The sequence below is a fragment of the Amblyomma americanum genome, chromosome 8 (assembly GCF_052857255.1).
Source record: "Amblyomma americanum isolate KBUSLIRL-KWMA chromosome 8, ASM5285725v1, whole genome shotgun sequence".
NCBI classification, from domain to species: Eukaryota; Metazoa; Arthropoda; class Arachnida; order Ixodida; family Ixodidae; genus Amblyomma; species Amblyomma americanum.
The window spans coordinates 127,489,962-127,505,714 of NC_135504.1; the positions used below are offsets into that span (position 1 = coordinate 127,489,962).

Consider the following 15,753-nt stretch of genomic DNA (forward strand, 5'->3'; position numbering starts at 1 on the left):
GATTGGACAAAACTTGAAGGCACGTGATGGCATGGCCAGACGAGCATGCTGGAGCGGCGGCGGCAGTGGCGGCGGCGAGCACATGACATGACGCTGCAAGTGCTACTCGTACCACGCATGCGTGTGGCAGCATCTTGTCATGCCTGAGAGAGATATGTGCCGTCACATGTAGCGAAAAGTTGATAACGTAGTCAAGTCAGCTGACAACGTGAGCAAGTCTACCAGCCTTGGCTGTCTTCAGTTCCGATGGCGTCTGCTCCTCCGAAAGCCAGGAAGTGGCAAGGTCTCGAAACCAAGCAGAGCATTGGACGTCGAGAGTGGTTTGAAAAAGGCTACGGTGGCAAAAAAGTATGGTGTCGCCAACGCTACTGTGTTTGCCACTTGGAAGAACAGCGACAAGTTGCGACAACAGCTGCAGGAAGACTCCACGTCGCTTGCAAGGAAGCGGATTCGTGCGTCAAAGTACAAAGGTGTCACCGCTTTGTTCGAACGGTTTCGCGAGGTCCGGGCCCAGAGCGTTCACCTGTGTGGATCGTTTCACCCGCTGGCCCGAGGCGTTGCCCATTGCTGACACTACAGCCGAGGCTGTTGCTTCGGCCTTCATGGCCGGCTGGATCTCTCGTTTCGGCTGCCCGTCTGTCGTCGCCACTGACCGCGGCCGCCAGTTTCAATCGGCCCTGTTTACTGCTCTTGCCAATATTCTGGGCGTTCGCCGCATCCATACGACTGCCTACCATCCTTCGGCCAGTGGCGTGGTGGAACGTCTGCATCGACAACTGAGGGCTGCCCTTACCTATATTGTAGAAGAACTTCTATTTGGGCTAGATGGTTCATTGTACCCGAGGAAGGACAACAGTAGCGCCGAAAAAACACACACACAGCAGGAGAACGACGGAGGACAAGCGCTAAACCTACGTCGTTCTTCTACTGCGTGTTTTGTCAGTGCTACTGTTTTCTTTTCTGCCCTTACCACTTATCAGCCAAGGGCACGCTGGTCCCACCACCTTTCCCTCGTCCTCTTGGGCATTCGCTCGGCACTGAAGGCTGACCTCGGCAGCTCTTCTGCTGAGCTAGTCTACGGCGTTCCCCTGCGTCTCCCTGGGGAATCCTTCTCTCCTTCCTCCCCTCCGTTAATCCATGATGCTCCCACCTGCATCCGAGACTTACGCAACACATTACGCCACATTACTCCTGTCACCCCTGCAGCCCGTCACCCTCAGTCCGTGTTCGTCAGCCAGGACCTGGCCTCCTGCTCACATGTCTTCATCCGCCGTGACCACGTCCGTCCACCCCTCATGCCGGCCTATGATGGACTGTTCCGCGTCCTCCATCGTGCGCAGAAGACCTTCACTTTAGACGTCAACGGCCGTGAAGACATCGTGGCTGCTGACTGCCTCAAACCATCCTACGTTGCCACTCCTATGCCTGTCGGCCATGCACTCGCTCTCGCTTCGACTGCGCCACCATTGTGAGCAGCTTCCTCCAAGCGCATCCGCTGGGCGAATCTTGTGGCTTCGATCTACGCGAGGGGGGGGCACAGGCAGGGGACCTAGGGGCACAGCGGCCGGGCTCGAGGAGAGCATGCGTGGTCACGTTGCCGCCGTAGACTGGCTGTGAAGGCACATGCTTCTTTCCACATGTTTCCTCTCTCACCCGCCGCTTTTGCGCCTGGAAACGGACTCTTCGCTTTGCGTCACCGACGCTCTCCGCCACCCCCTCTTGATGCGCGAGAGCAATTGGCTCTGGAATCATGCGAGCTACCGCGCGGCGGCGATGGGTGCACACAGCTCGCGCAGTGTCTTTATTGCGGTGGTCGGTTGTTTTTCTCTGTTTTTGAGCATGATCTGTTTGGTGCCACGTGGTATGACGTTCCAAAAGCGAAAGCAGCAGAGATGTGTGACGGCATTGGAGCACGGCGCGTTGTGTCAACTGCGGTCCCTCGCTGCGATTGCAGACTTCTTTTCGTGCCTTATCGTCATGAATTTTGCCTGCCAAATTTTGTAACTCAGCACAAGCTAACAGGTAGTAGGTGTAGCGAGTTCGTAATATCAAGTTCAACCGCCGCAACACATGTCTCAAATACATGCGCTTCAGTGTGGGCGGCGTAGGGGAATTGGGAAACTTCGTATTATTGAGGAATTCGCCACATGGAGGCTTGTTACATCCAGGTTTAACAGTAGTCCTTTAAACTTTAACATGAACTGCCACGTGAGTGACAAAGAATGCATCGCGATGAGCTGACACAATAGGAAAGGCTTTCACATGCATCAGTCACTCAGCAAGGCATGAAATGAGAGTCATTGAGAGCACTACAACAGTGCTGTGCCTCACTGGTCGTACCAATCGACCAGCCATTGCCTCTGCACTTTGTATTAGTACCCATGACACGACTGCTTTGGCTTCTTGTGGGTGCTGGTTTTGGTACCTGCTTCTAGCTTTGTTTTACGGCCTGCTTCGCTGACCGCTCATCTACTGAGTGTTGCGTCATGCAGAAATGTGGCATTTTTTGCAAGGAGGTGGCAATTGGTGGTAAGGTGAGAATATATTGGAAGTCCACATCATATGTGCCGTTCCTTGACTAAAAAGGGCACTTCCGCAAAACTTACCAGGGGCACTTACGTGCGAGTAATGCGAAAGCATTGCAGTCGTTTCCAAGTCCACTCAATTTCATTCTAATTTTACTATACTCTATTCCTTTGCAATTCTAATTTTGTTCTTTTTTTGTAGTTTTCCGCAAGTTTTATAAGTACTAGTACTCACTACTACTGGTTAACAGTTTGTATTCCCGCCTTGAATGATATCGCACAGTTTTGAACAATCACGAGTTTTGTTATGCCGCCACTTTTTCTGGTATTCTGGTCACTCTTTCTGATGTTCGCCAGTCCTGATGGTAAATTGCTTACCAAGAAAATGTAGGCCATCATATGTTACATTGTGGTCAGTGTTTGAGCCTAAATAAGGCAGCAGTTTGAGCAGGACAATTTTTTTACAACCCAGACTGATGAGTATCCCCTTCTCTCCACATACCTTTGCATGGGATCTTTATGGATGCTCATAGAAGGCCCTGACGGCTGCGTTTCTGTGCAGGCGGCCACGACACCTGCGCACGCACTTCAGTTCCAGGCGGAGTATGTGCGGCTGCGCTGCGAGGGAGTGCGGGCGCATGCACAGTTGTTGCAGGCGTGCGGCTGCCTGCGGACGGCACCCCCGCCGGCCATTGCAGCATCAGTCGCCTCGGCCACCCGCGACGAGCTGCAGAAATGCGGACGCGTCGTTGCGCAGGTACAGTCCTCAGGTCGTCCTCCTTTGGAGCTCCTTTGTGGGAGGGAACGGGGTGCGGCAAAACAGCACATCGGAGTATTTTTCCTTTATTTTGTTTAGTACATATACTATACCACAGACTAACCACATGAGCATGTTTTTGCATACAGATTCAGGTGAATGAAAAAACAATTCATGAGCTCTCACGCTAATCATATGCTGCAAGAATGGAAACAAAAATGGAATGGGAAGAAGTTGAGTTTTACTCATTATGCCCTTCATGTAGCACTGTGAAAAAAAAAAAGAAAAATGTGCTTGTGTAGGCAACTTCAGGGAGTGAAGCGTAGCAATAGCAAAGGAAGGAGAAAAAGGACAGAACAGAAAATAAATTATGATTGGAAATGTGTGAGTAACACCTGCTCAATGGTTTTTCTGGTGCGCTGCATGCTTTGCTTACTTTTCTTTAGAGGCGTTATCTCTTTAGGTAGTAAAAGCTCATTAATTTTAATTTCAAGGGGATGCCAGTGCAGTTCGAATTAGCCAAATTTTCAGCTAACAAAAGTGAGCACAAAATGTGGTACACTGGGATTGGCGAGCATTCAGGAGGCGAGATTACCGTATTTACACGAATCTAACGCGCCCTCGATTGTAACGCGCACCCGTTTTTTGTGACCCCCCCCCCCCCCCCCCCCCCCTGAAAAAAAAAAGCTCCTTGATTGTAACGCACACCCGTTTTCCTTCGCAAAAAAAAAAAAAGTACCACACACCTCACGCTTTCATACACTAATACAACTTTGTCTCGTTTGGAAAAACAAAGGTTTAATCTCGATGCGCTAAAGTTGCGATAATAAAACACACACACACACAAAAGGAAACGGCTTATCTTGCCAAGATTGTTTTCACTCGTCGTCGCTGTCAGGCAACTCCTTATCACTGTCGACGGACCAAAACATTTCATCCTCGGTGCCGTCCATGGCATTCGATATACCACATTTTTTAAAGGCCTTGCTGACCATGGCAGACGGTATCGTGCACCACGCATCTTTCGCCCATTCAGTGAAGTCTTGCAGCGAGGGATGCTTAATTCTGTTGCTGGGAGTGAATTCATGCCTGCCATTCACAAGCCATTCGGTGTAGAGCGCCCGAATCCTGTCTTTAACCGACTTGTTTAAACAAACATCGAGCGGCTGGATCTGCGATGTCATGCCGCCGGGTATCACGACAAGGTCGGTGTTGCATGCAGCGAGCTTGTCCTTGATGCGTTCGTCGAGATGGTACCTGAACGCGTCAAGCACAAGCATCGCACGCAGGCCCAAACTGCCGCCGGGTCTCTTGCGCCAGACGTGATCGATCCAGTCGGCGACCAAGTCCGTCGTCATGCAACCTTTTTCATTTGCGCGCACAATCACGCCACTCGGAAACACGATTCCTTTCGGACTATATATATGGGACAAAGACTATATATGGGAAGGCTTAAACCGCCTAGATGGAGAAAGGAGGGGGGGTGGCCTAGGCTTTGTATACAGGGTTGGTTCCAATTGGGAGAGGATTCCAGTGACATGTCAGGAACACATGTGGCTGACAGGAAATTTGGGCGCCCGCAGGACAGCACTGGGCCTGGTTTACTTGTGGACAGGAAAGGGGGCGTATCAGAAAAACACTGATACTCTGAAGTGCCTAGAGACGGATATAGCTGCCATGAGCAATATGCCAGTTATTATTGTAGGGGACTTCAATGCCCACATCGAGGATCTAGATGGTGTGACGGACAGAATGGGCAGACTGCTCCTGGACTGGTCCCAATGACACGACTTAGTGGTTGTCAATACCACAGACAAGTGTAGGGGGAAGGCAACGTGGACTATGCACAAGAAGACCAGTAGCATAGACTACTGCTTAATAACACAGGCCTTTCTACCTCAGCTTCAAGAGATGGTGATAGATGAAGAAGGCTCCCAAAGCATTGGAAGCGACCACAACAGCTTTGTGCTATCATTTGGAAGGGAGGGTCATACACATGTTGACAGGGCACACCCAGAACATCGAAATGATTTTACAACGACAGAAATTGATGACATTTTGGCACTGCTGGAGAGCGAGGCGGAGGGTGTAGATGTGCAATCATATGAAGACTTTGAACTCTGGGTAAAAAAGGCAATAACTGCAGTAAAAGCTAGCCGGCCAATCCAGAAGTACTCCAGAAGGCATAGACCTAAAGCATGGTGGGACAAAAAGGTGTCCAATGCCCTAAAGCAACGTAAAGTCGCATGTAGAGAGCTTCGACATGCCACACCGCGGGGCACACCTGAAATAATAAATAGGCTGTGGGAGGCATACATTGAAGCGAAAAAGCATATGGCCGCTTTGGTACAACAGAAGATGCTGGCAGTTAACAGAAAGCTCCTCCATGAAATCAAATCAGCTGGTAGAGATGGCCCAGTGAAATTCTGGCGATATATCCAGACACTTCAGCCAGTGGCTAAAGCTGACTTGGTGACCCTGCGAGAACCAACCACAGGGGAGGAGTACGTGGAAGCAGCCTGCCTGGGCTACATTGAAACACATATGGCCCACCAGTTCCAATCCCTGATAGGCCAGGATAGTGCAGCACTACCACCCGCAAGCCCACCTGTCGGATCGGGATGTGACACAGTCACAGAGGGGGAGCTGAAGCGAGCACTGCGACACATGGCGGGAAACTCGGCAGCAGGGCTGGATGGCATACCTCCATTACTAATAAAAAAGATGGAGAAAAGAACACGGGAACAACGCCAGGGTGGCGGTGCTCAAGGATACGATTGGTACTAAAGAGAGGAGGAGACAAGACCCTCTTGAAAAGCTATAGACCCATTGCGGTAACATCTGCTTTGTATCGCTTGTTTTGCCACATTCTACGAGCTCGCATACAGAGATGGGTGGAAGGTGCTCAAATTCTGGGCGAGCTGCAAAATGGCTTTCGACCCAATCGCCGACTGGAAGACAACCTTTTCGTTGTGACATCTTCAATTGAGATCGCCGACAAAGAGAAGCGAGAGCTGGTACTGAGCTTTCTGGATATAGCCCAGGCATATGACTCAGTGAAGCACAATCGACTGTGGGAGGTCCTGGAGGCACAGGCTATCCCGGAACCGCTACTACACTTGGTGAAGGCTTTATACACTGAAACCCAGGCTGTGATCCACTGGAGGGCCTCAACCACCAGGCCAATCAGCGTGTCTAGGGGATTGCGTCAGGGCTGCCTTATGTCGCCGATCCTGTTCATGTTTATCTCGGGGATGGAGCAGTGCCTTGTGGAGAACGGAGTTGGGTTCAGCCTCACCTACATGGAGGATGGCGCCACTTGTACTCGCAGGCTGCCAGCCCTCCTGTATGCAGACGATATAGTACTGCTTGCGGACAACACGGGAGATCTCCAGAGCCTCCTAGACATATGCTCATCTGAGGGCGATGGCCTCGGGCTCCGTTTCAACGCCAAGAAGTCTGCAGCAGTCAGGTTCCCGCCGGAGGCGTCCGAGGACAGTGGGCAAGAGACCCCACCCCTGCATCTTCAGAACAACAGTGTCCTTTGGTTGCCGTCCTACAGATACCTGGGAATAGAAATCTTGGCGGGCCGCAACTATGTACAGGATTTCGAGAAGCAACTCCGGACGAAGGCCATCAGACGACGGGCTTTCCTGAGCTCACGCGCCTTATGGGCTTTCAACCGTTTTGAAGTCACCCGATCGTTATGGAAGGCAGTGGCGGTGCCAGGCCTTACCTTCGGCAACGCGGTCATCTGTTTATCCTCCGTGACTCGACAAGGTTTGGAGACGCGGCAGAGAGAGGTGGGACGAATGGGCATGGGAGCTCACGGCAGTGTGCCGAACGAGGCGGTACAGGGTGATCTGGGGTGGTCCTCCTTTGAGGCACGGGAAGCCGTAGCCAAACTGAGCTACGAGCGCCGTCTTAGCGAAATGCAGGACGGCCGCTGGGCGCGGGAGGTGTTCAAGTATGTCCACCTGAGGTGTGTCAACACCAAGTGGGCCCGTCGCACCAAGAGTCTGGCGGGTAAATACAGAGTGGTACCCCCCCCACTTACTTCAAGTTTCCAACCCAATGGACGGCAAAAGATCCGAGAACAAGTGCGATGCGAGGAGCAGCGTCGTTGGCAGCAGACGGCCCGTGAGAAGCCAGCCCTGGCCGTTTACCAACAAGGGAGATCGAAGGTCGAAAAAGAGCCCCTATATGACAACGCTAGGGGCAGTAGACTGTTGTGCGAAGCTAGGAGCGGTGTGCTTCGCACCCGAGGTCTTCGAGCAAAGTACACGGAGGGTATGAGCACGATGTGTGAACTTTGCGGAGGCGCTGATGAGACCATCGAGCACATCGTGTTGGAATGTGCAGGCCTACACCCGTCGGCTTCGGATGCACAGGACAATTCCTCAGTAGGCCCCATGCCACCAGACGCGATCAGCGGATCCAACAGCCTCGGGGCACTAGCGATGGCACTCGGTTTTCGCCGACCTGACGGGCCACCGCAATGGAAGCTGGTTGAGCGAACCAAGTGACGTTTGGAACATTGGTGGCGCACACGACACGGTCACGCTCCTTGAAGGCTCAGGGGACCAAAACGTGCCATGAGCGTGTGTTAGGTGTTTTTTATTCTTTAATTTTTATTTTTTTACCTTCTTGGCTTGATCCGGTTTTTAGTACCGTTGATCTCCCGATACAAAGGAATAGCCAGTATCATCATCATCATCATCCGGAGCGTCTTGCGTCTGAATATAAGATACAGGGGCAGCGTGTGTCCATCCGCGGTGCAACAAAGCATTGCGGTGACGCGTATTTTTTCGTGGCCGGAAGAAAACACGCACTTGCTTCGCCCCCTTCTTTTCAACAGTTGTGGTGGCAGGCATGTCGAAGTAGAGCGGTATCTGATCGGCATTTCCAATCTGGCCGAGATGGTAGCCGTTCCTGCGGCGCAAATTCAAAACGTACCGCTGAAAACTGTGCAGCTTTTCTTCATACTCCTCGGGCAACTTCTGGCATATCCCCGTCCTCCTTCGAAGAGAAAACCCTTTTCTCTTCATAAAATTTGACAGCCAGCACCTGCTCGCTTTGAAGTCGCTCCGCGTGAGCCCCGTATGTAGGGCTAACTGCATCGCCCGGACTTTGAGCAGATCAGTCGTCACTGGCCGCTCGCTGCTCTTGCACGTATTCTGCGAGCCGCTCTTCTATTTCGGCGAACCGGCCCTGCTTCGGTCCACTGAAACCCTTTCGTGTAGCCTTGCTGGCGAAAATCTTTTCCTTCTGCTTGCGCCAGTCCCGCACGCATGTTTCTGGAACTCCAAATGCGCGTGATGCGGCGGCCCGATTTCCATCCCTCCGTCTCTGCACGCATGATGACTTTCCTTTTAAATGCGGCATCATGATGAACTTGACGTATCTTCGCTGTCCGCACGTCCATGCTCGTAGATCAAACGCAGAAAACGGGTAGACTAAGCACGAGGAGGACGTTACTGCAGCTAGGCTGGCTAGGCATAGACAGCTAGGCTCGAAGTGCGTACGAGGCGGCCATTTTGAAATGCCGATGGCGATATGATATCGGAGATTTAGTGTCGTACTCGATTCTAACGCGCACCCAATTTTTGGACCCGATATATCGGAAAAAAGGTGCGCGTTAGATTCGAGTAAATACGGTACCTTATTTTATTGTTCTAAAAAGTTTCGTGATCACCTTCGGCTTTTTTTCCCAGAAGGCAATGGACCAGCACCTGTTCTAAAGCCCAAACAGCAGAAGGCCTCCTCGGCCTCCTCTTTGCTTTCAAAACTGAAAAAGAGGCGGGTGGCCTTCAGCACATTCGAACTTGCGCAGGAGAAGACCGAAGTGAAATTGCGAAAGGCAGTAAAGGCTGGAAAATTGAGCATGCGGCCATCCTGCAACTGGCGCTTTTTAACCAAAAAGGTCGCGCACCCTTCACAACTCACAAATTCACACTTGCGAGTTACATTTGCGAGTCACGGAGGTTGCATGACCGGTCGGAGGGCTGACATTGATTGAAATTTCTGGCAAAGCTCAACGTTGGTGAGTTTTAAAGCATGTGAAATGTAGCCGCTCGTTTCACTTTTACCCAAAGTGGGTGACGAAAATTGCAGCTTTTTAGGCCTTCACCTCATCAGGCCTGGAGTTTGCATTCGGCTCCTGATCTGCACAAGACAGACTGGGCGACTGTCCGCTGATTGATTTGGTCAGCGTTACTGGCCTGAAAACCTGTCAAACTACGATGATAGGCGATTGTTGGTAGTGCTGCCGATGTCATGGGTATAATGTGACAGACCGATGCATCAGCTGAGGCATCTGCCGACCAGCCCACCGACCGCCCATCTGTCTACTGTGGCTGAGGCTTAACTGTGCCGACGATAACGTACATTTCTGAATCACTTTTGCACTGTAGCGTGTCCATCAGTTACTCATATATAAGTGACGACCGCTACTTCGATCATGCAAGCATTTCAATATGGTAGTTGCTGTCAGTAGAAGTATCCTGATCCCGATTTTGAACGCATTTTTGGAATATACAGCGCATCCAGGGCACTGAAACTTTGTGAGTCGCATCACAGGCTTTTGTATTATTCACTGAAATACCAAACTGCTTTACACTGAACAACCATTGCATGGCCCCTTTAAAACCAGTGCAGTGCTCAGGCTTCTCCTTGCTGCATCAGAGGAGTGTGGAGAAAATCATGTTGACATGCACTGCCTTTGCCCACTTGCTGCTGTGTGTTGTCCGATGCCGGAAAACAATGCTTTGTGGGCTTTACTTTCAATGGCATTGGTCGTCTTCCTTCAAGCAACCACTCTTCATCATTTCAAATGCTAGCACAAAAATATTTTGCATGCTTTACCTGCAAGACCTCTTCAGTGGCCCTTTAAAGCTGCTGATACTAATAGTTTAGTGTAGCCAGTAACAAGCTCAACTCAGCATGGATGTTCAAACATCCCTCAGGAGCCAGTGATAAGCTATGTTGGACGTGTGGGTTGCAGTCACTGTTCTTGACACTGCTTGGTGATGGTGCCCTCTGGCTTTGTGCTTGCGTCTTTGTTGTTGGCCGTAGTGATAGGGGTGCAAGAAAAATGGCCACCTACCTGGTGGAAATATGTGGGAATGATAGCTTGAAGAAGAGCAGGGTCGAGCTCTGTTCATAAGCAAGAGTGGCACTGCTTCAAGAGTAATTAGCCAGAACAGCAGCTTGGGCTGGTTGGTTATTCATCTTCAAGTAACAGCGCAAAAAACACAGACATAGAGCAAGAACACACGACGAGCGCTGACTTTCAACAAGTCTATTTCGAGGCATATGGATTGCTTTATACACTGTTGCGAACCACACGACACACAGCCACATGACTTCTGCCACATGTATCTTCACTTTCACGAGAATCAATATACATCCAACAGCTCCAGTTCTTTTTTGTCAAAAGTACAGATGGTTTGCTGATACAATCATCTCCAAGCTTTGCTATCTCGGCTGCCTCTTGGAGACAACCAGCCTGTTCCTTGCTGCGCTAAGCATGCAGGCAGATGCTGCTGATTCGCCGCTGCCTGGCCATTCTGCTGTGGCTACAGGGTTGCCGGGGCTAGCGTTAAGCAGCGGGGAAGCCCTCTGGTGCTGCCGAAGCACTTTTTTTTTTTAGTCACTGCTTTTAAAGAGTTAAATGAGTGAGCTGGGTTCTCGGTGGTGATTTCCGGGCGCCCTCCCCTAGGCGCCAGAAAATATGCAGGGGCCTTGAACCGCGCTGAAAGTTCTTGGAACGTTTCTCCGAGTGTCGGAAGAGCCTCGTGAGTTCGTATTTGAAATAGCTTGCAGCCACGCTTTTATAGCACTTCCGAATTCGACTGCCATAGGTCCAAGCAAGTGAGTTGCGGCAAAAGACAGCACGGACTTGGTTTCCTCGTATTCACTGTGAGAAGAGTAGAACTACTCCATAACAACGAACTATGCGCTGTAGTCGTTGTCGACCATGGCCAACTCCATGGCCGACTCGAGTCTCGTCAGGCGCGAAAATGACTGCACACAGAAAATACAAGCGAGAACTCAACGCACCCCCCGGCGAGCAGACGACAAAACCTGCCAGCACGCGCTCGATTGAAAATTGTCGCACCTATGAGGTGTGGTGCTGCTGATGTGCTGCACCTGCACCACGGAACTGGCTCTGCACTGCTCTGGCACCAGCGGCACTTTTTCAGAATTGGTGCCGTGAACCAGCATTGATTCGAATGCAGCTGTTGTTGTGTTGGTGAACACTGGAGCCAATTTTTCAATTTTAAGCAGCCAATTGGCATCTCTTTTAAGAAAAGTTACGACACTGTAGTCTGGCACACAGATCTGCACGGCTGGCGGCCACATCGTCACTCTGCTTGGTCAGTGTACAGCTCGGGTTCAGATCCGCAACTCTACGTTTGTTGTCAGCTGCCTGGTTCTCTGTGACTGTTCACATGACCTCATTCTCGGTGTTGACTTCCTCCATGAGAATGGGGCCATGATCGATCTTTGGCAGCGCTCAGTTACTTTTTCTGTGATGGGACAGCAGTCGCCGAGGGCAATCTTTCACTGTTGCTGACGCGTGGCATTTGTTCGGCCCAAAGCCTCATCCACCTACATAATGGTAGGTGCCAACTACTGGCTACAAATTTTACAAACGAACCTCGGCACCTCTTCCGCGCCACAGCGATCGCGTTCGTCAACCAATTAGCCAATGTTTCTGAATGCTTTACGTGCGAAGCCGTGGGACCTCAGAACATGGCTATTGACATCAGCTCTCACAGGTTCAACACCATGCTCTGCGTGCCCTAATACGCCAATACACAGCCTGCTTCACGTCTTCTTCGAAAGTTCAACACACTGCATCATCACATCTGACGATGCCCGCCTCATGTGACAACAGCTGTACCGTATAACGAAAGTGAAGGAGATGCTTAATGATGGCATTATTCAACCATCTCGGAGTCTGTGGTCGTCGCCTGCCGTTCTGGTTAAGGGGGGAAGCTGGTCCTAGAAAAAAAATTTTTATTAATGAAGTCACAATTATGAAATCTCCAGGGAACATGTATTTTGGCGTGCTGATTCCAAATATGGAATTTAATTTCATTTACAACAAGTCCTTGTGGACTTGATGTAACATGTTAGGTAACATTTTGTGGAGAGCTTTAAAGAAATTTTGCTGCAGGGAACTTGCTAGAATGTATGCCGTCCGCTTGTCTTGACAACAAGCTATGCAATAAGGGTAAAATTATCCTGCCTATCACAGAAGTTGAGTTACAGGGTTTTGAACTTTATACTTCACAAACAGGACGAAAAATTTGTCTTCCTGTTTCTGAAGTGACAACTTCAAAATTCTGTAACTCAACTTCTATGACAGGCAGGATGATAATTTTAGTTTTATTGCATAGCCTAATGTCAAGAGAAACCAATGGCATGCATTCTAGTAAGTTCCCTGCAGCACGATTCATTGAAAGCTCTCCACAAATAGTTACGTGACATATTGCATAAATGCTCAAGAAATTGTTGCACATGAAATTAAATTCAATATTTGGAATCAGCACGCAAAAATACATGTTCCCTGAAGATTTCATAATTGTGACTTCATTAATAAAATTTTTTTTCTAAGACCCTCTTCCCCCCTTAAGAAAAAGGATGGAACACTGCGCTTTTGCGTTGATTACCGAAAGTTGAACACCATAACTACCCGCCGCGGTGGCTCAGTGGTTAGGGCGCTCGACTACTGATCCGGAGTACCCGGGTTCGAACCCGACCGCGGCCGCTGCGTTTTTATGGAGGAAAAACGCTAAGGTGCCCGTGTGCTGTGCGATGTGATGTCAGTGCACGTTAAAGACCCCAGGTGGTCAAAATTATTCCGGAGCCCTCCACTACAGCACCTCTTTCTTCCTTTCTTCTTTCACTCCCTCATTTATCCCTTCCCTTACCGGGCTCAGGTGTCCAATGATACAGGTGTTCAATGATATATGAGACAGATACTGCGCCATTTCCTTTCCCCAAAAACCAATTTTTATTATTATGAACACCATAACTAAAAAGTACGTATACCAACTGCCCCACATAGACGACTTGCTCCACACAGACTTCGCTGTGCCAAATAATTTTCTTTGATTGATTTAAAGAGCGGTTACTGGCAGATTGAGGTTGATCAACGGGATCGGGAAAAAGCTGCCTTCATTACTCCTGATGGCCTGTGTGAATTTAAGGTGTTGCCCTTCGGTCTCTGTTTAGCGCTGGCGACATTTCAGCGAATGATGGATACTGTCCTTGCTGGCCTCAAATGACAAACCTGTTTAGCTTACGTGGATGGTAAAGTTGGGCTCTCTGAAGCCTTTGACGAGCATCTTGAACGCCTGCGAACTGTATTAGATGCTCTGCGGTCGGCCAATTTAACTCTCAAGCCTGAAAAATGCCACTTCGGCTACGAACAACTCAAGTTTCTCAGCCACATTGCGAGCGCCGACGGTGTCCACCTCCAATCGCAACAAAACTGCCGCCGTAGCCAAATTTCCGGTTCCTACTACAAAGAAAACGCTCTAACACTTCCTCGGTCTGTGCGCCTACTTCCGCCGCTTCATCGCCGACTTCTCCCGGATTGCCGAACCCCTGACCCGTCTAACGCGTGACGGTACCCCGTTCATCTGGACTACCGAGCAACAGGAGGCTTTCACAGAGCTCCACCGACGCCTGCACACAAGCCTTGTTCTTGCTCACTTTGAGGAGGACTCTGCCACCGAGATCCACACCAATGCCAGCAACATCGGCCTGGGTGCTGTTCTAGTGCAACACCAAGATGGCGTGGAACGAGTGATTGCGTATGCGAGTCACATTCTGTCTAGCGCTGAAATCAACTACTCTACTTCTTAAATGGATAGCCTCGCGGTTGTGTGGGCCATGCCATGATGAAGTTTCAACCTTACGTCTACGGCTGCCATTTCAAGGTCATGACAGACCACCATTCTTTGTGCTTGCTGGCCAGTCTACCGTATCCATCAGGCCGCCTAGCAAGGTGGAGCCTCCGCCTCCAGCGATTTGTTTACACATTTGTGTACAAATGTGGACACAAGCACGAAGATGCCGACACACTCTCCTGCGCACTGGTCGAGCTAACTGATGACAACACGGAGGACGACAGTCGTTTCATTGGAGTGGTTAGCGATTCCGACGTAATGGCGAAGCAGCGAGCTGACACAAACTTACGATCTGTCATTGACCATTTGGAGGGCCGCACTGCTACCGTACCGTGAGAGTTTTCCCGAAACCTTTCCTCCTTCTGCATGCGCAATGGCATCCTGTTCAAGAAAAATTCAAGCCACAGTGACCGCGCCTACCTCCTCGTCATGCCGTCAGACCTCCGTGCCGACATCTTTTTTGCCTTTCTTGACGAGCCCACCTCTGGTCACATGGGACTTACACGCACCCTCGCTCGAGTGCGTCAGGCCTGTTATTGGCCAAAACGTGCGGCCACCATCCGCTGCTACGTCCAAGGTTGCCGTGAATGCCAGCGCTGCAAGTCATTTCTCCTAAAGCCCGCGGACTTGCTCCAACCAGTCACACTGCCGCACACACCCTTTGACCAAGTCGGCATGGGCCGGCAATAAGTGGATCATTGTTGCGACAGACTATCTGACAAACTATGCGGAAACCAAGGCGGTGCCGCTTGACACGTCTTCTGAAATTGCGCCGTTTTTCATGCACCGCATTGTTGTACGAAGCGGTGCCCCGTCCTACGTAATCACCGATCGAGGAGTGGCTTTCACAGCGCGGCTCATGCACAAGGTATTCAAGTCGAGTCACAGGAGCCATAACAAGACTACTGCCTACCATCCACAGTCAAATGGGCTCACCGAGCAACTCAACAAAACCATAGCGGACATGCTCGCAATGTACGCATAAAATTTGGGACAAGATCCTCCCATACGGGACTTTTGCATACAATACGGCCAATGCAATAAACAATGCATTTTACGCCATTTCACCTCGTTTATGGGCGTGATGTGTTCACAGTGCTGGATGCCATGTTTCCTTGCGCTACCGACCACTGGGCGCTCACGCCACATGCCGAGGAATTTGTCCAAAACGCGGAGGAAGCTTGTCAACTCGCCCGCATGCCCATCAGGCGGCAACAGGGAACAGATGCACGTCGCTACAACCAGCGACACCGACACGTCGAGTACCAACCCAACGATCAAGTGTGGGTGTGGAGCCCTGTCCGACACCCAGGCTTGTCGGAGAAACTGCTATGCCGCTACTTTGGCCCGTACGGATGTGACTTATGAAGTTCTGCAGAGTACACGCCGTCGACCCCAGCCTGAGGTAGTGCACATACTCCATATGAAGCCCTATTTCATGCACTAACTGACCGCACTTCCGCAGTTTGCTGTTTTTTGTTGCACAGAGCCCGTTTGCCTCCTGTCATTTTGCCCCTTCGTTTGTTGTTTCTCCGTTACCTTGTCC

At 50.5% G+C, this 15,753-nt stretch overlaps 1 protein-coding gene across 3 annotated transcripts in view; it reads left to right on the top strand.

Annotated features, from left to right (window-relative positions):
* Positions 1-15,753, top strand: part of defl (Integrator complex subunit 7) — an 80,602-nt gene that overhangs the window by 42,767 nt on the left and 22,082 nt on the right. For all 3 annotated transcript variants that reach the window (XM_077635353.1, XM_077635354.1, XM_077635352.1), the window contains one exon: positions 3,088-3,282. In XM_077635353.1, coding sequence (XP_077491479.1) covers positions 3,088-3,282 — 195 coding nt within the window. The remainder of the gene's footprint in view (positions 1-3,087; positions 3,283-15,753) is intronic.